General features: G+C 45.6%; 1 protein-coding gene across 4 annotated transcripts in view; it reads right to left on the bottom strand.

The window, feature by feature from the left end:
* Positions 1 to 23,227, bottom strand: part of HEG1 (heart development protein with EGF like domains 1) — a 45,155-nt gene continuing 21,928 nt past the window's right edge. For 2 of the 4 annotated variants that reach the window (XM_080600590.1, XM_080600591.1), the window contains exons 11-21: positions 21,162 to 22,526; positions 18,649 to 18,768; positions 17,219 to 17,313; positions 16,429 to 16,487; positions 15,781 to 15,941; positions 14,224 to 14,358; positions 9,674 to 9,716; positions 9,526 to 9,563; positions 8,817 to 8,904; positions 7,268 to 7,442; positions 1 to 5,933 (exon numbers count right to left, since the gene is read on the bottom strand). In XM_080600590.1, the coding sequence (XP_080456716.1) occupies positions 5,784 to 5,933; positions 7,268 to 7,442; positions 8,817 to 8,904; positions 9,526 to 9,563; positions 9,674 to 9,716; positions 14,224 to 14,358; positions 15,781 to 15,941; positions 16,429 to 16,487; positions 17,219 to 17,313; positions 18,649 to 18,768; positions 21,162 to 22,526 (2,429 nt within the window). In that variant the 3' untranslated portion in view covers positions 1 to 5,783. Of the gene's footprint in view, positions 5,934 to 7,267; positions 7,443 to 8,816; positions 8,905 to 9,525; positions 9,564 to 9,673; positions 9,717 to 14,223; positions 14,359 to 15,780; positions 15,942 to 16,428; positions 16,488 to 17,218; positions 17,314 to 18,648; positions 18,769 to 21,161; positions 22,527 to 23,227 lie in introns of those variants that run through there. The other 2 variants (XM_080600592.1, XR_013953859.1) reach the window with 2 other exon arrangements.

Below are 23,227 nucleotides of genomic sequence, written 5' to 3'. Positions count from 1 at the left end.
TAATATTCATAGTTTTATTGTATCCTTTTATAATACTGACTAGAACGCCAGATTTAATAATATTGGATGCAGGTATAAAAATAGTCCAATCCTTAAAAATTATATTTTGCTACTACAGTACTGTATAATTAGTGAAGGCTGAAAATATGATACAACTTTAAATAATACTGGTTTGGAAAACGTCCTTAGAACCCCAGCAACTTGGAAGCGAACAATCAGAGCTACAGGGAGGGAAGCAGGACAATGTGAAGGACATAACGCAGGTTTACATTCAGGTTGATAGAGGAAGCACAAACAAATGCTTAAAATTTACCTTTTGAAACAGACTTCGCTAAAGGTGAGCAATACTACCGCAGTTCTGAAAGCCGCTCAAAGAAACTATGATGACTTTACATATAAGATTTTGTCTTCTGCTAGGAGAAAGTCTTGCAGAATTTAACAGGGCTCAGAACAAATGGCTGAGTTTAACAGAATTTCCTTTTTTTTTTTTTTAATGAAAGAATTAAATATTTAATCTGTCTTTTTTTTTCTTTAAAGTTAACCATCCTAATGGTTTTTATAACAGACATTTTATGTCAGGCAAATTCTGTGGCACTGTTCAAGAGAACTGATCGCTTTTTACTGGATTCCCCAGGACTCTTCCATATTGGGTTTTACAGACTTGTGGGCTACCTGCTCCAGCAATTACCCGAGCAAGACTCCCATCCCTTTGAGCATTTTACCAGAATGAAGACCAGGGGACTTAGCATTTACACATGACTTTTGATGAACATTAGGCACCCACTTTAGGTTTTCCATCAACAAGGATATTACTCATACACAACACAAACCACACGCAGAAGAGGCGTGTCATCCCAAACATAGCCTTACAGTACGGAAGCCACAGTGTTACACTCAATTTCGATGTTTACTTCTGCAAAACAAGGAAGTATATTTATTTTCTTCCTTTCTTTCTTTCTCTTTCTTTCTTTCTTTCTAAATTTCCTCTTTTTTTTCTTACCTCTTTACAGATTTCTGTCCTGCTTTTCAATTCCAACAGTTCAAGGGAATGAAGAATTAAATACACATTGCAAGACTCCCAAAATCTTACAAGCACACAGTGCATACCCCTTTCAAAACTGTGAGATCTTGTTTCATTTCTGAAGGCACAAGTACGTGAACTGATGGGTAGTTCTTATCTGTGAATGCATGAAGCACCTCTACATCCCTAGAAGATCTCACACAATGGGAAACACATTGGCTGATCAGTAAAAAAAAACAAAAAACTTTACAAAATTCACATTCATCCTCTTCTCAGAAAGGTGTTACAGATCTTGAACAACCTGTTCAATCTCACATAATACAGGTTCTGCTACAGTAATAAGGATACATCCAAAAAATAAATACGACATGAAAAGGCAGCAACAATGTCACAGAAATGGGCAGAAAACAGAGCTGCAGGAATGCATGTTGTACACACAAGTGACCCTGACAGTGGAATGATTCAGGCCTAAAAAAACTTCATTAAAATCCGTGAAAGAGTTATCCCAGCCCACTAGAGTGGATGCTGGATTGGGTCCTTTGTGTGTAGAGAGGAAAAAAACAATAGTCAGCATAGGAAGAACATTTAAGTAAAATGCATCCGTTCTTGTTAATTTAAGGAAGAAAATTAAAGATTAAACATCACTATGAGGGAATGAGAAGTCCAGATGGATTTGGAACGGATATAGCCATTGACCAGCATTAGGAACACGTCCCAGGGAAGCACTTCACGTGGCTGCAGCAGTGTCCAAAACCACTCTGCTGCTCTCTCAGGCCCTGGTGAACAACCTTTACAAGTGTTGGCACAATTTCGCAGTCACGAACACCTCTCAGTAAATGCAACTTATTGCTATTTTTAGATATTTTTTTTTTCTTATTGCTCATTGTGGAAACAAATCACTTTTAGAAGGCAGGTCACAGGCAACGTCTCTGTATATGACTGTGACAGTGAAACTTTATGGGACATGCTGAAAAAGCAATGAGATTAATTGCTGGTCTTTTACTTAACACTATATATGTGGAGGACAAAAAGCATCAAACTATCCCTGTTCCTTATACTCCTTACGTCAGCCAAATTCAGTGCTTCGAGGTTTCAACGGTGTGCAAAAGCACTCTGGTTTTCCAACGCAGCGTGGGAGGGTCAGCCAGGATGAGCAGCGGTGCAGGACAGGGACACAGGGAGGCTGTTGCACCCCTTTTCAATGACCCCTCCAGCCTGCCTCTCACTGCTCTGTTCATTCTGACTGCCTCTCCTAGGCTGACTGCCAGGGGTATTCCTCTGGGCAAGGGGCTTTTGCCAACACAATTGTCAGAGCTCTATAGCAGCAAACATATGCCTCCTACATCCTTCTCTTTCAAGCAACAGAATTAGCTTTTTTTTTTTCCCCCAAAGTTAATCAAAAATACTCCCACACACCTGCCCGTGGCCCCTTGCTGACGGCTCAGCTGGCCACAGCAGCCAGGAGTACGAGCAGATTTCCATGCAGTGTTGGTGCGGCTTTACCTCCTTTCCCCACATCTGGCTGAGCCACTTGCAGCCTCCTTACAAGAAACATGCCATTTCTATCTCATCCTCTTGGATAGTTGAGAGCAATTCTCCTTGGCAAAAGCATCCAGTGTGCTCAAAATTTACAATTTGGGGTAGCTAAGAGAAATCTAAATAGCCTGAGAAACAAGCTGCGCTTATTTAGGCACCCTAGGAGAGTTAGGTACTGAACATGGAGGTATCCACATTTGAAGGCGGGCCTGATAGGGCACATGGAGACCTGGCTTATATCCAGCAGGGTCAACAAAACCTAAAACCACTACCAAAAGGTGCTTTGTTGATGGCAAACGGACAAGCAGATGGAGAGGATCCTGGTGGCAGTTTCAGCAGAGGCAAGCTGCACGGAAACGGGTCACATCCTTGCTGCAGCAGGGAGAGCCCATTGCTACTGGGATGCGGTAGTAATTTATTGCAAATTAATTGCAGTAAAGCTACTGTCAAACCATGGCAAAACACACTGCACTCCACCCAGCCTCTCTGCCTTTGTGGAGCCGTTGGGTTTGGGTGCAGACAGAGGGATCGCTTCGCGGGGAGCGGCAGGGCTGGCTGACACTTCCTGGGTCCCCACGCGGGTAAGCACCTGCACTGACCTCGGGGCTGTCACCTCCCCAAATCCTTTCCTCTTCCCCTCCTGGAACACCACTAAAGGTCTTGGCAGGGGCAGGTCAGCAGAGACCCCTTTCCTTCTCCTGTGGGATAAGCATTGACTTTTTTCTCAACAAAACCAAAAGGAAGCTGCAATGGGTTAATTTCATAATAATTTCCCCAACATTTACCTGTTCTGGCAGAGACAAAATTTCAGTGCAATAAAGTTTGTTCTTTTGGAAAAGAGCCAGGTTTTGCAGTCCTCACCTAGAAAACCCTGCTGGGTTTACTGAGACACTGACAATTTGCAAATTGGTGTGAAATGATACAGACCAGGAGTTTTGCTCATATAACCCATATGTTACACTTTATATAGAAGGATTAATCTGAATTTGTGAGCTGGTATTTCATACTTTGGTCTTTGCACCTGTCACACAAAGGAACATTTCACAGCCTTCAAACTAAACAAGTGATTAAACGTACCTTGTATAAGTAAATACCTAAACCCTTTCCTGTCTGAGGAAATGCTGGCATGCAGTTAAATCCTACCATCACTGCTGGGACATGCTTAGTTTTTGATAAGCTGCTTTAGTAGACAGGGACAGATTCCAGTGCTCATCTATGCACTTTGGATTTAGATCCAGCACAAAGCCCCAGCTTCCCCATTTTCATCTGTAACAGGGACAAAACCCTTCTCCATACCATGGGAGAGGCAGTCCCATCCGTCCTAGGCATGCTCAAAACTACAGTTGGTGTTAGGTAAAAAACTCACCCCTGCAAGAACAACCCCACCAACATCCTCTTTGAAGGACCCCAGAGCACAGCAGGGCCAAGCCCTTGCTTCACATCATCCAGTGGACCCTGCGTAATTAACATGTTGGATGCTTATGACGGGGAGAAGAGTGTCATTCACAGACTGAAAACACTGGGAACAGTTAATTCTTGTGCTTTACTTGTTACACTATTTTGGATACTGCAACTAGAATGTTCCTTAAATATAGTTCCTTTGGCAGCATAAGCATCCATTCCCTGCCTACATGCGAGATAAGATAAGCAGCGTACTACCACCTGCAAGTTTGATTGTGGATTAAGTCACATACATTGTCACCATAAAATGACGTCAGTGCACAGCATACTGCCCCAGGCATCCATAAAGATCTGTTTTTCTGTAAGACCACACTGCTGTTATTAGGTGGTGGATAAGGGGTGAGGCATACAGAGGCACTGCAGTTGCAATGACTTAGGTTATCTCTGCAGTAAAAATAAGTGGGAAATATACATCAGTAATAAAATCTCTTATGACACCCTGCTCTGTAAAGAAAAAAGTCAATAAACTTTTGATCTGATCTTTGGTGAGGAATATAATAATTTACATTCTTCAGCTTTTGCCAAGGTGATTTATATGAATTAACACCTAGATGAGGAAACCTGCCTGGTTTGAATCACTCGAAACTAGAACAGAAGAAATCAACCTATTTTGATATGCAATCTTTGCTCCACTAGGATTAAAAGCATCATGTTTCTCTCTGCCTTAAATGCAACCGACTGCAGAGAGCCTTTTTTTCCAACGTATTGAAAGCCTCCACAGCTCCTCCTGAAGTCAAGGTGGCTGTGGAGGGCTGAAAACTACGTCCCACCCACAGTGCCCAGAACTCACGTGCCGCCTGCCCAGCCAGAGACATAGCCTTACTGCTCCTTCCTTGAGTTCCACATAAGAGGCACGGTGAATTCCCAGCTCATGTTTTTCTTCCTTATGAGCAAGTATTTTACATTTTATCGCTGTTTTTATAAGCCTTTAAATCCCTGCAAGTAAACAGCCTCATATGATCCTATGCAGAAGCACTGTGATGATGTGTAGCGTCATCACTTCTGAACCACGCTGGCTGACAAAACGACAACATACACAGACTCTTCCCTATATATGCAAGTTTTCAGAGCAGCACAATCAACTGTGCCTGTTTTCAGTTTAACTGCAGTGGTATGACTAACTTTCCCCTACTCCTTGGAGACAATCAACCCATGAATTCAGCCAACACTGCCAGGCACCAGCCTTCAGCAAGGGCCCGGCCATTTGGAGAACTTCTACCAGTATGAAGGTAAGGGCCAAAGGACAAGCCAATTTCCTGTCATACACAAAGCAAAAAGCAATGCAGCAAGGGGAAAGGGGAGTGGACAAACTTGTCCTACTAAAACCAGTCACACGGTGAATCTTTGCATGAAGGTTGGCCAAGAAGACAAGCACAGTCAACAGTGAACAAGATCTGTAAACAAAACACTCCCTAGTGGTATTCACTGGGTGCTGGGCACAGTTCATCTGCCTGTACTTATCGATGCTTGCCATGTAGCGTAAAGGGTGAAGAAGCAGCACAGAACAAAACCGGAGTACATGCACGAGCTTCCGCTTGGGTCTTTTACTGATGTGCACATTGAGCCATTCCCTCTTCCTCCTCTTCCTCACTGCTGCTCAGCAAGTGTAACCATTCCCCAGGGCAGCAATGCTTGGCATGGAGTTCAAAGATCATCCTGTTATATGGGAAGAGTAAGATTGGTGTGGGCTGAACTGCCAGGAGACACATTGTACCTGGGGATCAAGGGCCAATTTGCGTCAGTCTTCCACTCCCTCTCTGTCCTGCTAAAAATAGTCTCTTCTTCTGGTTTCGTCACTAATGAAGGATGGATTGTATTGTCCAGGGTAGATGCATGAATGTCGAGATCCAGGCAAACCAGTGTAAGGAGGATAAAGTCCATTCCTTTCCAGTTCAGGATTTCTCAGTCCAGTTGGCTGTATTAGCAAAAATAAATAAATAAATAAATACATAAAAATTTTAAAGGGTCTTATTCTCATAGTCAAATCCTCTTTCCAACACAGCCTTACCACCTTTCCCAGCAGTTATTTCAGTAGCTAGAAGGAATAATAACATGATCACTAATTATCTCTATAACTTGGAATGATTTTCACTGTGAGAGTTATGCATTTTCTGGAGGGCAGTATTCTGACGCAACTGAGTTTTGACATCTTGCCAATTAGAAGACTTGAAGTTTACCTGGCTGGAAGTTTACCTGACTCCATCAAGTGCAGTCTAAGTACACAGTTAATTTTTAATCCAAGCGAACTGTACTGATGATCTCAGGCACTGAAATAACACTCCTTAATTCAGGATATTGTCCCAGAGTCATCCTTAAAGGAAATGTTTGTAGAAAAGCCAAGTTTGTTTCCTTCTCTGAGTATTATCTGGAAGGACTTTTTTTCCCATTTTCCTTCATGCTGTGTAACCCAGTAAAATTGCTTTGGGAAAACTTCAAATACAAGCCAGAAAAAAAGTATTGCTCACTGCTCTCTTCTCTGGAAAGCAGGAGTCCAGAAAGTGTGATTTGGATGAAATCCTGCAACCTTCACTGAAATGAGTAACCCCACACAGATCTTGACTGCATCCAGTATATTGATGTGGGTTAGTGACAAATGATACACCAATACAACAGCTCTGGATATAGACATTAGCAGCTGGTACCAACCACGCAGGTATTACAGTGTCCATTATGGCAGGTATTGTGACTCTTCCTCTGCCCTACACAGCCCATTACTCCTTCACCACCTCCTTCCTGATGTTTGTTCCCACAGAGCTGGAGGGATGCTTCTTATGCATCCTTCCGGCTTCAGAAAGGAGCCTGTACCCTGGAGAGGGGAGGAATGGAAGAAGAGAGGGGTCCTCAGTGACCAGCATCTTCCCATTTGGGGGCGAAGAACCCCCAGGGAGAGGTCTCAACCTTCCAGCATCATCAGTGAGGGTGAAAGGGAGAAAACTGCCCACAGAGATTCCTACAAGACTGCCCCAAACCTTCAACTCTCCTTCTCTACTCTACAATAGGGCTTTTTAGGCATCTACCAAAATGTTCCTAGACATTTCCCTACCACTCTTCCTAATGACACCTCCTTGTGGTATTCACCACACAAGTAATAGCTGGAGTCCACCGAACTCCCAGTGCCTTGCTGTCTATGGAAGCCATTTGCTTAGCTTTTTTGTTTTTCAGGAAAGGTATCTCTGATTCCCAAAATAAAGGAACGTGTCTTTGCTGTATCAGGTACAAAGGGTTAATAGTTAAGCTATGGATAGATACCGAGTAATACACATCTGTCATCTGCAATAGGTTCTTGGTGCTTCCGTTCTCCTGCATCTCGATGGTCTCTCTGCCCCACTCTTGTGCTCGGGGGTTCTTTGGATATTCAGCATATGGTGACATCTGGAAATCCCCACTCTTGAAAATGAGTTTACTTATGTCATTTTTATTCTTTCTGTTTAGAAAAGAATGAAGGAAAGCGAAAAGATGTAACTTATCCTCATATATTATGTGCATTTCTGACATGATCTCAGGAGACTTACCACATGTTGCAAACTTTCACTGGGAACTAAGATAACCAGGTGAGACCTCAGAAGGGCTACAGTCCACCTCCTGGCTCCAAGGCACAGATAGGAGCCGTATGACTGTGCCATACAGAGCACTGTCTGGTGGGATTTGAATAGTGATTCCTTGATTTGAATATCCTGATTGAGGATAGAGATAGCATAACATCTCTGATGCCTTACTGTCCTCTTGGTGAAAGAGTTTTTCCTTACATTCCGTTTAAATCTCTCCTGTTTCAATTTAAGCCCCTTGTCTCTTGGAAATGTGCATGTTCACTAGAGTCAATGAAAAAGCCTAGGAAGAATGAAAAATGCAAGGAAGCCCCCACACTATTCAAGTCTCCAAACGCTTAACTGTAGCACTTCCAGGCACCACATTAATTTCTGAGAAGAAAGGCCGGCAAGTTACCAGTCTGAACAACACCAAACGCCCCTACATCACTGCCATGTTGTAGGAGCGGACTTTGGTGACATTCCCAGTTCAGAGCAGAGTACCCTCCAGGAAAGCACACAGCCTGTCAAAGGCCAGGACTGATGAGAAGACTGGTCTGTCCCCGCAGAGATCTGCACACTGGGACCTGGAGTGACCATCTCACCTCCCAGCTGGGCCTTGCTGCTACTGAGAAATCCAGCTGCTGACTTTAGTCAGAGTGCTTTGAAATCCTAGATTTGGGGGCTGGAATGGGTGGCAGAGGGTGTTACTGCAAGGCAGCCCTTTTTCATGGTATGTAAATCATGAAGCACAACTACCTCAGCAGCACATCTTGCCTCTACTCCGAAGCTATCTGCTGGTATGGGAACTACACGTGTGTGTGTGTGTGTGTGTCTGAGAGGTAAAGACACAGTGAGAGCACGTGCAGGACTTGTGCTTGGAGGAAAAGAGCGTTGAATGCACTCCCACACCTCTTGAGCAATGGCCCAGAAGCCCTTCCTGTTGACTAAACTCCTCTCTTCTACTTAGCTTGCATTTTTGGAGGCTACCGCCTGGTGCCCTGTGGCTCTGAGTGGAAAGGACTTCTTTGCCTCTCCATCCATACAGGACACAATTGCCAGGCAATTCAGAGACAGAGTTGAATTTATTAACCTGACTGCTGGAAAAAAAAAAAGAAAAGGCACATCCCAAATGAAAGCACAAGGCAATACTTAAATATTTCTGCTTAAACTGCTTGCTTAGCTGTACCTGTGCACCTATGTTTCTTTGATCCTTCAGGGCTTCTACATGGAGCGCTAGGTGCAGTGTAACTACGGCTGGCGGTGGTACCTACCGGCAGCAGGTGACAATCAGCGCTATGCCCATGATAAGCAGAAGTCCCCCTCCTGCAGCCGCAATCACCACAGTGATGAGCTGGTATGCTAGGGACGAGAAAGACATATTCTCACTTAGAGACAGCAATGCGGTCGTAAGTATTCATGTAAACATATCCACAGTCCTCACACGAGGGGATTAACTGTTTGCTTCCTGCCTTCCCTCCTTCTCTAAACAATATTACTGCAATTTTTCAAGTGAAATAGATGGAGCTGGGGATCTCTTGCTGAGGAAAGGAGAAGATCCTGTGTGCTGAGGGGAACGATTCCCCTTACTGATAAATCTCAGTAACTCAATTGATCTTTCATGGATTCACCTCCAAATATCTTGCTTCACGCTATCTGCGCTATCATGACAGAATATCCAGAGAAAGATCTCCAAGGAAAATATTGATCTTGTTAGCAGATAACATTAACTCAACTGTGTCACAGAAATAATTTCTGTCAAAGAAATATTTGGGTCGACAAAATAATTTTTGACAGACATTGAGGAAACAGAAAACCCTGACAAGAGTAGTCTGCACCTACTGAGTTTTAGACACAGTTATTTGCAATTACTTGTTGCAAATTTCCCACTTCTGACACAGTGGAAATGAAGTGAAATGAAGTGAAATGAAATGAAACGAAACAAAATGAAACAAATGAAATGAAATGAAACTCTGTACTTACGGTTTCCACAGTTGAACCCTCCTAAGCCAAAAGGGCAGCTGATAACAGAAAACAAGAGGGAGTTTCAGTAGCTTGGTTGTGCCAACAGGTCACCAAAGCAGGATTAAGAAGGATGGTGGGGTAGGAGGGGGCAGAGCAGTCACCATACCTCACACAGGTCTCGTTTTCCAGCTTATATCCATCTTCACAGGCTACAAGCAGACAAGAGAGAAGGGCCATGAGCACCGCACAGTGGTGCACAGGAGGCATTCACCATCGCTGCCTCCCTCAGCAGCTTCTCCCCAGCCAACCTCGAGACCAACAGCAGCAGGACCACCACCCGCTCCAATGCGACCCAGTCTCCTCTGTTTTAAGCAAAATGCTGTGAACTTAAACTCAGCTCCCACTGGCTTCGACAGGGCCATTTCAGAGTTTCCCAAGAGCTAACCTGGAGCCTGCCACAGGGTGGGCAGCTGGTAAAACAATTCCTGACACAATCCCTCCTTGCCCAAATGGAAACTCACCTCATGCTTGTATTGTTTCTCACAAAATATCAGAGTACAAAATCTGCAAGTGTCACCAGCTTTCATTTTGAAACCTCACTTAAGCTGTGCTACTTTAGCAATGATGCAGTATTAACATTTAAAAACAATGAATAACGTGCTAGATAATGTTATCCAAACAGAGCTGCGGTTAACCCAAAGTGAGATGTTATGTTTTACCTCATGAAAAATGCCACTTTCTTTTTCTCTTAAAGCTGGAACTAAATCAAAGTTTGAGATGTCGTATTTTACGATAGTATAGTTGTATTGAATAGAAATTAAATTTTTGACTAGGTATAAATAACCCAGAAACTGCGACGTATAAAATGTTGGTTAAAAAACAACCCCGAAGCCATACTGCTGTGCTTAACGGACAGCTATCTCATCATCTGAATGACCTGAGAAAATTGTATTATGCTTCTGATGAACAGCAAAGGTGGTGACCCACTGGGCACACAAGTTTTGGGTTACTGCCGAGATCAGCACTTTTTCATGCACTAGTCCCTCAGCAGGCATTGCTCGTGGATTGTTTTCCCAACACCGTATGCTTAAAAACAGCAATACAGCAGTTCTTGAGTCCTCCTCCCTCTGCCTTGACCTCTAGCCGCAGGAATAAGGTGCAGCTGCAAGCATGGGGGCTTGCCAAGCCCCACCAAGCTCAGGGAAATCCCTCGGGGTGCAGGGGTCTGCCCCGCAGAGCTGCAGGAGGGTGGCCAAGCGCTCGCCTCCTCCCCAGCACAGCACGGGAGATGCCATTGCCCCGGCACAGCTGGAGCCCACCTGTTTTCAGAAGCACCTAGCACAGGAGGGGAGGGAGGAGAAAAGGAGGGCAAATGTGCAGCTTATTATGATGGGCTGGCAATACCATAATAAACCAAGAGAGACCCCTAGTTTTCTAGCTGGACCCAGAAGTTTATGGCTCTTGCAGCACCAATAACAAGGGGTGTCAGTGCCAGCTGGGAGCAATGTGACCATGACCTCTCTTTCATAATGCAGGTCACAGAACTTCCCTAAATTCAATTCCAGTTTCAAATCAAATAGTTGAACTGGAACTACATTTTACAGAACCATCCAAGCTTGATTTTACTATTTCCAGCGACAGACAATCAACCACAACCCTAGGTCAGATGCTCATAAAGTTAATTTCCCCAGCCATTAAAAACATTCACCTTCTTTCTGTTCTGCATTATCCCCATGTCAAATTCCAGTCTTTGGATGTTTTCTCGGTAGGCTGGAAAAGGTTATATTATCCCATTTCTCCTCCTCGCCATCAGATCTCTCCTTTGCCTCTTGTAAAGCCAAGTGCTCTGAGATTTTCAAGCTTCCCTGGCTCTTGCAACTTTGCTCTGAACACTCCCATTCTCTCTCTGACCCTTTTGAGTTCTGGTTCCCAGAACTGGATGTCGCAAGCACAGGGATAACAAAACCTCTCTTCTCCTGCCTGCCCATGCCCCTAAATGCACCAGGCATGGCATTAGCCTGAGCCAGAGCTTGGGACTCCTCTTTGCTTGCCAGGCCCCCTCTGCAGCTCTGTCCCAGTCCCGGCTTTTCAGGAGATCTGACCTGCAGGATGCCTGGCACTCTTCTCTCGGATGCTTGTGGTCATATGGAAATGCTGTTTGCTACATCCCAGAGGTTTGCTACATCCAAGAGGTGCAGGAGCTGTGCCCAGCCATGCGGGCACACGCATCCTGAGCAGCCTCAGCACCGCAGCCCCCCTTGGGCAGGGGCAGCCCTGGGGACCCACCGGCACACAGCTGCCAGCCTGGGAGCTCCACGGGGGCTGGAGAAAGGAAAAGCAAGTTCCTGAAGGTGTGTGTCTCTGTGTCTTATTTTACTTAAAGCAATGCAGAGCTTTAATGCTCAGAGTCTATGTCCTTGCCTCTCCTCAATGCTCCCTTTTCCTGCCACTTTGCTTTCTCCTCTGGCATCATTCCTGCTCCTCTGAATACACTCCCGGGGGACTCGTGCTATCACGCTCACTTGGCAAGCTCTCAGATGCGAGCAGGGAGCAGAGGAGAGGTTTAAGAGTCAGAGGTCAAGCAAAGCTATTGAGTTTTGCTTTTCTGCTCGGGACTCCTTTGCCTCTGCCTTCCCAAAAGAGGCTCAGGGGTCTCTCTGGAGACCTTTCCAAGGAGAGGACAGCCGGCGAGCTGCTCCTCTTAGTGCAGGGAACTTTACGTGCAACATTACGAATTGTATGCCTCAGAAAAGCTGGCACAGTGGGGCTGTTGCCCTCTAGAAAGACTAGAGCAGCCCTGAAGACACCAGGAAGGCTGAAACCAGCAAGGACCCCGAGATGACTGAATGCACACCTTGACCCAAATGTCAAACTGCCATGGCTCAAAGGGACCCTTCCTGGCTCCAGGGGACACTTTCCAGGCATGCCCCAGGTGACAGACAGAGCCAGGAAGGGAAAAGCAAACCCAAACCTCCCACAGGGAGGCCAGATGGGGCAGCACAATGGCTGTTTCCCTCTTTGCAAGGACATAATGGGAGTTAGCACTCCACGTCTCCACGATCCACAATGAGGGTTGGATGCTCAGGAGACCGCAGTTCCTGTTTAGTCACTAAGAGGGCAGAGATTTTAAAAGAGCCTGGCATATTACATGCTGTATTGATGGGAGAGAATAGCCCTAAATTTCAAATAAGGGCCATATCATGGCTTTTGAAAAAGACTTTAAAATCCTGATGGCCTGGCTTACCCAGATGGGGATAGTGATGCCAACAGTCCGGTACATCGCTGGAGCACCACACCGTGCGCTCGGCAGCAACCCCTCACCACCATCCCCAGGCTCACCTGGCCTCAACCCCTCACCATCCCTGTCCCTCAGGCACTCCCAAGCTGGTCAGTAAAATGTTTCCTAGTGCCAGCAGAGAGCTGAAGGTGGGAAATTGAAACCTCACAGTGTGGGGGTTGGTCTTTCTTATTCTGCACAGCAAAAAAAACAAGTGGGTAGGAACTGATCACATCTCCCTCTCTACGAGACGTTACATCACGTAGCACTCCATAACCATCACATTCAAGTGCCTTGCAGCCTTTTAGGTATTTATCTTTACACCACTATTTGGCACAGGTCATGTCCAAAACAAATGGATGGTTCCCCCCATAGGTGGTGGGGAAAGAGTCGGGCAAAATCCTCCCAGGAGTCACCTCAGCTCCCCACTCACTGGATGAGCCCCTCTCTGCCTGTCGAGGTGGAGGCAGTCAGTATTTCCTAATAAAAATCCTCCCCAAAATACAAGTTGGTGGGAGGGAGGGAAATAAAAAGGAGAAAGGTTTTGCCTGGAGCCACAGCGCAGAGGAGAGGCAGGACCACAACCCAGCAGCCGGGGATGCCCATCTCAGAGGGGCCCAGCCCAGAGCCTGCAGCACATGCATTATTTCCAGACACATTTCTCTCACTGATCGGATTTGGAACTGACAAAGCATCTCCTACTTCAACAGTAACCCTGCTGACACTGCCAGAAACAACATATAACCATTATTGAAATTATTATTGATATATCATCAGAAAACTGAATTTCTTAAGAAGACCTACCAAAACTGCTGCAAGTAGGGAGTGGACGCCCTGATCCTACAAAAGTCACTCTGACTGCTGGCACAAGGACAAAGACCTTGTTTAAGATGTAGCAAAAGAAATTTCATGATCTGAAGAGTAGCTAAAAAATAATATAACCCTGAAGCTTAAAATTTCTGTTAGGAACCCCGCTGAAAAATAAATTCATAATCATTTTCAGATACTCGCTTATTTAAAAAATAGTGATGATGTATTGATATAAGCTTGTGAGTTTAAAGCAATTATCTCAAGTTCGCCGAGAGTTCAGACGAAATCAAAACAGGCAGAGCTGCACTACATCTCTGCTCTGTGCCACTGAACTGGAGCCCAAAGCAATCGGGCCCCCTTCTCCCTCTTCTCCATCGTTGTGACTCACAGCATGCTCCAGAAAGAGATAATATTATTCCTAGAGAGAGACTGTATCTCCAGTGTCTGCTGAGAAGTCCCCTAACTAACGAAAAGAAACTTGAGCTGCTAATATTTATTCATAATATCATGCTTTTGCACACACGGTGATGCACAGGGCACACACACGCACAACTTTTTTAACTGGGGAAAAAAAAAAAGAGTTAAGCAGAATTCAGGCCAAAACAAGAATGCTGCATAAAGGGCAATACCTCTGCAGGAATGGTCCATCTTGTTGTATTTGAAGTACCCGCTTTTGCACTGGCAGAGTGCAACCCCATCGAAGTCAGTGCACTCAGAAGTCTCCTTGTCGCATTCGGGGTCCTTCTGCTTGCACAAGCTGCCAACTGTTGGGAGGACACAGCCATCAACAGCACGTTTCTCTCTGAACACACCACCATGCACATTTGCTTTCCCCAGGCATTGCATTCAGCTGATACACTACTTTCACCTCTCTCTTTTTTTTTTTTTTTAACAATATTTGTTCCACTATGAGACAGTCGACATTACAACACGTCACAATTTCTTGCATATCTACTGCCATTTGTACAGGAAAAGAGAGTGGGTGAATAATAAATATTTCAGCTTGGAGGCAGAAGGGGAAATTAAGAAGAAAAATTTGTTTTGGCTCAAGCTGAAACACATCCTCCCCCCGAGACAGTTCAACAAATCATTTTTTAGGTTTATATCTAGCAAAACATTTTGCTCAGCCCAAAAGAGATTCTTCCATTTCAGTATCAAGCCCTGTATTCTTTTCACTTTTAAACCACGGAATCTGTCCTTTCATTTATCTTACTTTGAAGTGATGTTTTACTCTAAAAAGCCAGATTTGTTGAAATGAGCATTCAGCAAAACTGGGGGTAAACAACGGAAATTGTGTCACCAATCTACCTATTTTACTGGGAGGTAGAATAAATGGAACCAACAAATGAAAACGTTTTCATGAGAAGCAGGAGCTCGTATGGAGTATGTGCCACTCACCTGGAGCTCCCCTTTTGCAAACCCCTCCCTGCTGGGCGCACCATCGTATTGTTTGATCTCACATCTTTTCTTTAAGTACTTACACAAGAATAGAATTTGTTGCTTAGTAATTTTGCTTATTTTAAGCGAGGAAGTAGACTTTACCGGAAGCATTGTAACTGAGGTAACCACTGAGTATAATCTGAGCTGGTTCACTAAAGTCATTTACATTGATTCAGTCCACAACAGTAGAGTGTGGCTTTAAAATACAGCATGTTAAAATGAAATCCCACATTGGATTTCTCATCTCCACGTTTACTTTGCCAGAACGACCGGCCAAGGCTTCCCACCTCACCCGAAGTAGCTGCTGCCACCGACCATCCTCACTCCTGGCATCCCACCAGGATCACTCACAGCTACATCACCCCTCTCATTGCCTCGGGAAGGCAGGATCAGGAGGTGCAGGGCATGGGGGCAGCAGCGCCACTGGGGCCAAGCCTGGAAAAGGTTCTGCCCAGCACTGGTGGGCTTCTCCTTCTGCACGTTCAGCAGGTGGAGGACTTGGTACAGAAATGATTCTTGGCCCAAAAACTCCAAATGGTGAACAACTTTCATACCCCTCTGTTTCCCCAACTCACAGCCACGTGAGCAGTTTAAAACATCATCTTCAGATGATTCCCATTGAAACGAGACTAAAACTTTCAGAGGAGTTTTGCTAAATGCCAAAATCTTCCTCCCCCTTTTATGAAAGAAGCCAACCAAAACGTGTTCCCCCACCCTCCCATCACAGTCTCTCCAATGCTGTTTACCTCTGTGGAGTGGTTTCAAGCTGGAGATGAAGTGGCAGGGATCGGGGGGAAATTTGCAAGCCCGAATGTAGCTTTGCACGCTGCCGACAATGTCATAGAAAGTCACGTTGGATGCTAAAGAGAACGTGGATTGCACTGAAACATGCACAAAATTTGCCTCCCTAACAGAAAACAAAACAAAACAGCCCTGAGTACCACGGGTCAGTCTGATTCCATTGTTAGTACATTAACAACCTGCTAATTATTAATGCAAGCAATGTTTAACACAGACACAATACCACGTACAGACTGAGAAAGATGTGCATCATAGCAGGCCGCTGTCTCACTTTAAAGGCAGGACAAACTTGCACACAGAGAGGCATATTTGGGGCTGGATGAGGTGCTGGGTGTTCACTGTGAAAACAGCCACAAACCCACCCTGGGCAGCACAAGCTTTTTTCAGGCTGTTGCTCGGCAAGCTGTCCGCAACAGCAGTACCAGGAGAGATGGCCGGGGTGCAAAGGCATTTCCCATGCCCTGCACTATTGCTGGGCTTGATTTCATTAAGTACAGCACCGCTGGGTCTGACTCAAAATGAGGGCCTCAAGCTGATCACCCCAAATACTCGGCAACTGTTGCTGTTTGTCGCTCTTCCTCATGGCCCCTTACCTGGTGGCTTTGACTGTGGAGTGGTGATACCCAGGCAAGCCTGACAGCGAGGCATCCAGCTGAAAGGAAGGAGAGAGCAGCTGTGAGGAGAGAGCAGCATGGCTCCGAGCAGCCCCCCTCACCCCAGGACAGTCCCCAGACACAGGCATTTGCTTTCCCTTTGCAGCAGAAGCAGTGGTGGCAGCACCCAGGTAGTTCATCCCAGCGCCCCGCTGCTTTTGCTGCATCTCTGAACCACCTGCTCCTAAAAGAGCTGGGATGAACTGCAGCCAGGAATGGCTGGATGAACTCTTGCACGCAATAATCTGCCTAAATAATGCACAGGGATGTACATATAGCCCCATCCCAGGGGTCTTTTTGCAACGGGTGAAGGCACAGCATATGGGGAACCCACCATCACACCCAGAGTTTGCTCTGAACTGACTGTGGTTGCAAAAGCATAGCTGGGAAATGCTGCTGAGAGCACCGTGCGTTCGGCTGGGCTCTGCTGCTGCCCTTCGTCCCATGGGATTTGGCTATGAGCGAGCTGCCACCAGCTGCAGTCTGAGCCACCACAGCCAGCAGGCACACGGGAGATTTACAGTGAGTGTTGTGAGCCCCAGAGTCACCATTCCAACGTCTGACCTCGGAGAAGCATTAACACCCTTTAGAAACCTGGGAAGCTTTAGAAGCTCCCACCACACCAGGATGGTTCAGCGATTAAAAGGGCTAAGCCCAGACCACAGAGCCTTGTGGCTGCCTGTCCCAACCGTACGAGGAGCGCTGCCACCACCCCAGCAGGGGCACTCACCATTGCCAGGATTTCACCCTCCACTTGCTTGAGATCTGCGTACTTCCCGTGGGTAACGTTAGGTTTCAGGGGGACCTGGCCGATGAATATTCTTACTGAAATGGAGAATAAGGTGAGTTAGAACACGTTCATCCTTTCTAGAAACCAAAGCTGTTTAAGCAACACAGGCTCATTTAAAAGGACCTCTGAACACAGAGAGGGGGAAATTTTGTGGCAAGGTGGTTTCAAGTGCCAAAGCTAATTTATAATAATTCAGGTTAGATGCATCAAATCTTTTATCCCTCCCTCCACTGGAAGGAAAGCAAACCGACAAGTCAAATTGAAGCACTGTAGAAAGGACATTTTCTCTTTTTAAATTGTTGGACAGAATGAGCAATGACATTTGAAAGGAGGCCCAAAAGATGCATTTTTCCATGCTTAGATTCAGACTTGATTCATGGCAACAGAATGCAATAATCCAAGTTGTTCAGCCTCGGAGAGATAATATCCCTAAATCTTGTATTAAGTGCCATGAGATACTCAGTGGAAATGAGAACTCAGAGCTCAAGTTTTATGTTCCACCAGAAAAACAAATACAGTTGCAGATAACATTATAAAGCTTCCAATTCCTTCCCATTTTTTCCCATCCACAGAGTCTATCTTCACCACAAATTTTGTATCAGACAGCTCTAATGTAACAACTCCTGGTAAAAATGAGACTAGAATCACCTTCATGGTATTTGCATAATCTGCCCATATACCGGTCCAGGGCACAACCAAAACAACTCTCTAAATTAGAAGCTGACACATTCCTACAAGAAGAAAGGTTTCAAAACACCCTTCAGGGACACCTCAGTCATGCTGCTTAGCAAAATGTCCATGCCTTTAAACCTCGCTGATTAAGGGTCAGAAGAAACTCCAGCAAAACAAATTCCCCTTTGCAACAGAACACTGCAAGTCCTTGGGATTCAAGACCTTTATTAGACAGGAGGGAGCCAGAACCTGAACCCATATAATAACTGTGCTGCACAGAAAACATGAAAAGTAAGAAACAAAACCTTGATCTTACAAAGGCTTTCACGGCTCTTAATTTTATGCACGTGGCTGAGCCCACTGAAGTCAGGTTGTACAACAGCCCTGCTCACTGCTCTGCTTTGGGGTTGTAAAACACATTAGAAACAGAAGTGGCACATCTGTCCTTACTAACAAGCCTGAGCTCACTGCTCTGCTGGTGTGCTTTTAGGGCAGGCCGAGAAACTCTTACCTATCACTGCGTCTGGTCACGCGTTGGACACTGCACTTGTGAGAACGCTAAAGGCTCTTGTAAAAGTGGTAGTTGGGGGGTACCTTGAGCTCTGAATTTGTCTGAGCCTAGGTTAGTTTATTTTAGAAGATTACAGGTAATTATTTCCATCTTTTTCTCCCTTGTTTTTTCACTTTCATTTTCTTACCCAAATTGCACTTTCCTTTTTCCAGCTCATATCCAAGAGGGCACTGACAGACATAGGAGCCATGGGTGTTGTTGCAGGTGGCCAATGCGGGACAAGGGTTGGAAAGACATTTATCCACATCTACAAAAGCAGGGAAAAAAAAAAAGATCAGCCTATAGTTACAGAATCACAAAAATCAACAACTGTTATGCTAAAAAAGATCAACTTGGCTTCTCTCCTGTGACCCCCTGAGCATTATCAGATGGTTCATTGCATCATTTGCACTTACTGTTTATCCTGTTTTTAATTATTCTGCTGGAGCTGAAAGAATAAATGCAAAACACTTTTCTCTTGAATATTCATCCAAAAGCCCTTGGGAACCAGCGTTGATCCATGTTAATATTAACGCCCAGCAGCACTGCTCCTCTGCAGAGCTCAGAACGCTTTTCAAAGACAACCAACGCTACAGTTCTGGATGAGGACATCGAACAAGGGACCAGCAGGCAGAGTTAGACACGTGGGCAAGGGCTCCTTCCCAAAGTCCTGGTAAGCCACCGCCTGCTGGGTGTGCGAGGGTCTGGGGAGCAGACGCCATCTGGAAACACGGTGCTTCAGGGAATTAATGGTGGCAGCCTCAGAAGCTTTTAAGCAAGACAGCTCAGACTGCAAATTCTGAAGATACCCAATATTTCCCTTTGAAAAAACAAAAATTTAGAAAATGTCTGATCAAAATGGCTCCTCTCACTGTGCATACTGCCTGCAGGAGCACAAGCACACGTCACAGGCGTGCAAGGGCAGAGCGTGGGCAGGACGTGTCAGCGACAGGGCGCTACGAGACGAGCAGGACAGCTCACGTACCACCGGTACGTATCTGCTTTGCAGTTCCTGCTCAGCGCCCTAACAGAGGCGGGAAGGTTGGGCTTTGTGGTTAAAGCACAAAGCACAGGGGCCACAAGCTCACATGCACTATTTGTGACACCCCTGCGATGCCCGTGACACCACGCAGCCCCCGCAGCCCAGACAGTCCCGAGCTGACCCCTGCCTCAGGGCAGCGACTGGGGATAATCCCCGTGCCTTGGGCAGTCTGGCAGGGCCATCTCAGCATCATCGAGAGGGCGACTTGGTGTCTCTGACCTGAGCAGTCAGAAGCAAGTGGGTGTATTTTAAAACCTCTGCTGTTGCTTCCCCGTACTTCGGCACGCACTTTGCGTGGTGGGGCTGACAGCAGTTCCTTCTCTCGCAGCAGCAGATGCCCATGTACAAAGCATCCCACGAGGCAGCAGGAGGATATTTTTCATTCTGGCAAATGGCAAAACTCAGTATTTAGAGGGAAGAGTAACTTGGAAAGCATATGAATCACTCTGTAGAATGGATCCATTACGTTAGTTTCTGATTTAAAAAAATCCCCTACAGTTTTGTTTTGTTTTGTTTTTGTTTTTGGTATGAATCCATACCTATAATTAAAACCAATCAGCCCAAGAAATAACCTTTAAATGCTTAATTACTTGTAGAATATATACTACTGCCAGTATTGCACTGAGATTAATGCAATTAGTACACACAGTACCCTACACTGGCATTAGGGTCAGCCTCCTGAACTTTAAATGCAGAATCGATTTCCATTCATACAAAACAGCTAAATATATTTACTTGAGAAGATAAGGAGCCTGGCAGCGGTGATAAATGAAAGCCTTTGTTCCTCCACAGGGCTTTTCTCCGCTAGACTCCTCGCAACGTGCTGCAGTTTGCCACTGCCACCTCCTGTACGCTCCCTCATCCTGAGAGCCCCCACTCCTGCTCAGGCAGCATCCCTTCAGCCGCGCGGGGAGACGTCTGCTCGTGCCAAACCTGGGTTCGCCGGGGTGAACACTGTGCCCGAGCACAACCCTTCCCACCTCTAATATCACTATGGATTCACAGAACGCTCCTGGACCACAATGTAATTAAAAAGCAAATCTGAAATGGTTGAATAAGATGTTTCTCGGCTTCTCTTTGACAATCTCGGTTGCCACAACGTGCTCAGCAAGACCATGGTATGTAACATGCTGGGAGAAGTGACAGGCCCCTGACGGGTTGGTTATTTAGTGAGATGGGGAGAGACCGGCCATAGGTCGTGATAACAGAAAAACTTCCAACAAAAATACTGCGTGCTGGCCAACTGAGTGCCTTTTCACCCGAATAAGAGAGAGATTGGTCTATTCTTCAGTTCTTCATGACAAATATACAGTGCATCCTAAGCTTACCTGGAAAGCCAATCAGCTTTATTTTTTTGAAATTCCCAAATTTCAGCTTAACATTTCCATCGGAAACATTCACCAAGATGTTCATCTTTTTTTTCTTTTTTTTCTCCCAGCAGCTCAGCATGATTGCTAAACCCTTATCTTAAAAATACCAGAACGGAGACAGAATTCTTATTCCCAAATGCTGCTGAAAACAGACTTGTCATACACACATAAGTAACCCTTCAAAGACCCTTCAAATGGGACCCAGCTACTGCCGGCCCCACCACTGATGAGGACCATTAGACACATTACCTGTTGCTGGAGATGTCCTCACGCCAGCTGTGCTACTTGGTGGAGGGATGGTGGTGCGTTTGGTAGCAGCCAAAGTAGTTCTTATGCTCACAGTGGTCTTAATGGTTGGAGGGACTTCAGGAGAACTTGTAGCAGGCACATTTTCCTCGGCGACCTTACTAGGTATTGCAGTGGTGAGATCCGTAGCTTCTGTCCTTTCACCAGGGGTATAAACGTGTTTAGTGGCAGCAGGTGTTTGAGCTCTGTGGGTTTTCGTGGTGCTAGCATCAGTCGGGGTTGGCCAGCGGCTGGCTGATGTTGTCAGCACAAGGGGTTTCACCGTGGTCAGCGCTACTGCAGGGACGATGGCGCTGTGGCTTGTTGCACTTGGTGAGGTGCTGAGGGGAGCATCTGTCAGCACTGCCCGCGGGGCTTCACTGGCCGTGGTGAGCAGCGGCGGTGCCTTCCCAGCGGTGCCCCCCTGGGAGGTGGCGGCTCTCGGTGAGGTGCTCTCTGTTACCACCGTGGGAGCAGGCGTGGATGCGATGCGGCCACCGAGCTGCTCCATGGGCGTTGTGGGGAGCGGGAGAGATGTGGTGGAGGTGAAGGTGGTGGTGTTTGGGGGCTGGTGAGTACCACCATGCTTGCTGGTCTCTCTGGGTGAGCTGCCAGCCACGGCGGCCGTGGAGGGCACACGCCTGACCGCAGTCATAGCTACGGGGGTGCTTATTCTAGCCCTGTCGTCGGACTGTGAGATGGATGATGGTGATGAAAACAGAGGCAGTAACGATGATAATGAATAAGATGAGGAAAGCAGTGAGGAAGTGGACAAAGAGGATGACAAAGCCTGCAGAGGAGCTGAAGATGCCATCACAGAGGACGACAGCATCTCGGGTGGCTCTGATGTTGCCAACAGGTAAGTTGTTGGCGGTGTTGATGTGAGCGAGTGATGCAGCGGTGATGCTGAGGAAGAGGGTGGAAATGCTGATGAAGATAGAGATGATCTGCCAGTGGGCAACACCTCGGAGTCAGCGTCGAAGAGAGTCGTATTTTGTGTGTTGCCTACAGAAGCAGAAGTCAATGGCTGGGAAGAGTGCACCAACAATGGCTCCGTAGATGGTTCAACAAAACTGCCATTGCTGGATGCGTTGCTCCTCCTGTCCTGTGCCATGGAAGATTTTGATGAGTCAGAAGGGTTTGAAATTTCTGAAAAAAAGGTGGAACTTTCGGAGGAGTCAGCAGAGGTGCTGCTATTTGAGATAGACAGGAGGGTCCTTTCTCCTCCTCTGGTGTACGTGGTTGAAATGTATGTGCCATCCGTATGAGAAACTGAGGTCCTTTTCTCAGCATCGAGGCTACTGACTGGCTGATGGCTACTTGAAAAGCCTGCAGTAAAGGACAAAATACATCAGAATGACAGAATAAAATTAAAAATATTTTGATATCATATTAAAACTATGTGATAAATACATGAAATGTTCTTGTCTATAAATAGGCCCACACTCATCTAAAAGTTTAAAACACAATCCAAGTGTGGCTATTGAATTAGGAGTCTTCTGCACTCCTTAGCTCATTCTAAAACGATGAACTCTACCAGACACAAAACTCCCATGAAACGTGCAGGTTTCTAAAATAATCTCTTCTTCCAGTATTGCTTTTTTAATGTGATTGAGCACTTATCGTTCTGTGATGTTTTGTGGCAAGCTAAGCAGGAAAACCCATCTGCTCTTTCTATCTCTCATTATTTATAAAACTCATATAAAACCCTCTCCCTCTTATCCTTCTTTCCAAACTAAAATACATCCATCTTCTTAAGTCGGTTTGTTTTTAGACACAGTGAATTCCATGCCTCTGTAGGATGAAATTATTACATTATGTTAATTTTCAGCTTATCATGATCCCATTGACTGAAAACTTTGCAGTCAGGAAATCCTAAATGAGTAGCACAACAGTACACAAAAATTCAGATTATTTAGCATCAAAGGAGCAGTCAATCTTATAATATGAATTTCAGGATGTACATATAATTTCAGCAATCACTAAAAATTAAAGAAGAGGATATTAAAATTTCAAAATTTGGTGTAACT

The sequence above is a fragment of the Anser brachyrhynchus genome (assembly GCF_964034855.1).
Source record: "Anser brachyrhynchus genome assembly, chromosome: 7".
Lineage (NCBI taxonomy): Eukaryota > Metazoa > Chordata > Aves > Anseriformes > Anatidae > Anser > Anser brachyrhynchus.
The sequence above is the reverse complement of the archived record's forward strand: the minus strand, read 5'-3'. Positions and strand labels throughout refer to the sequence as shown.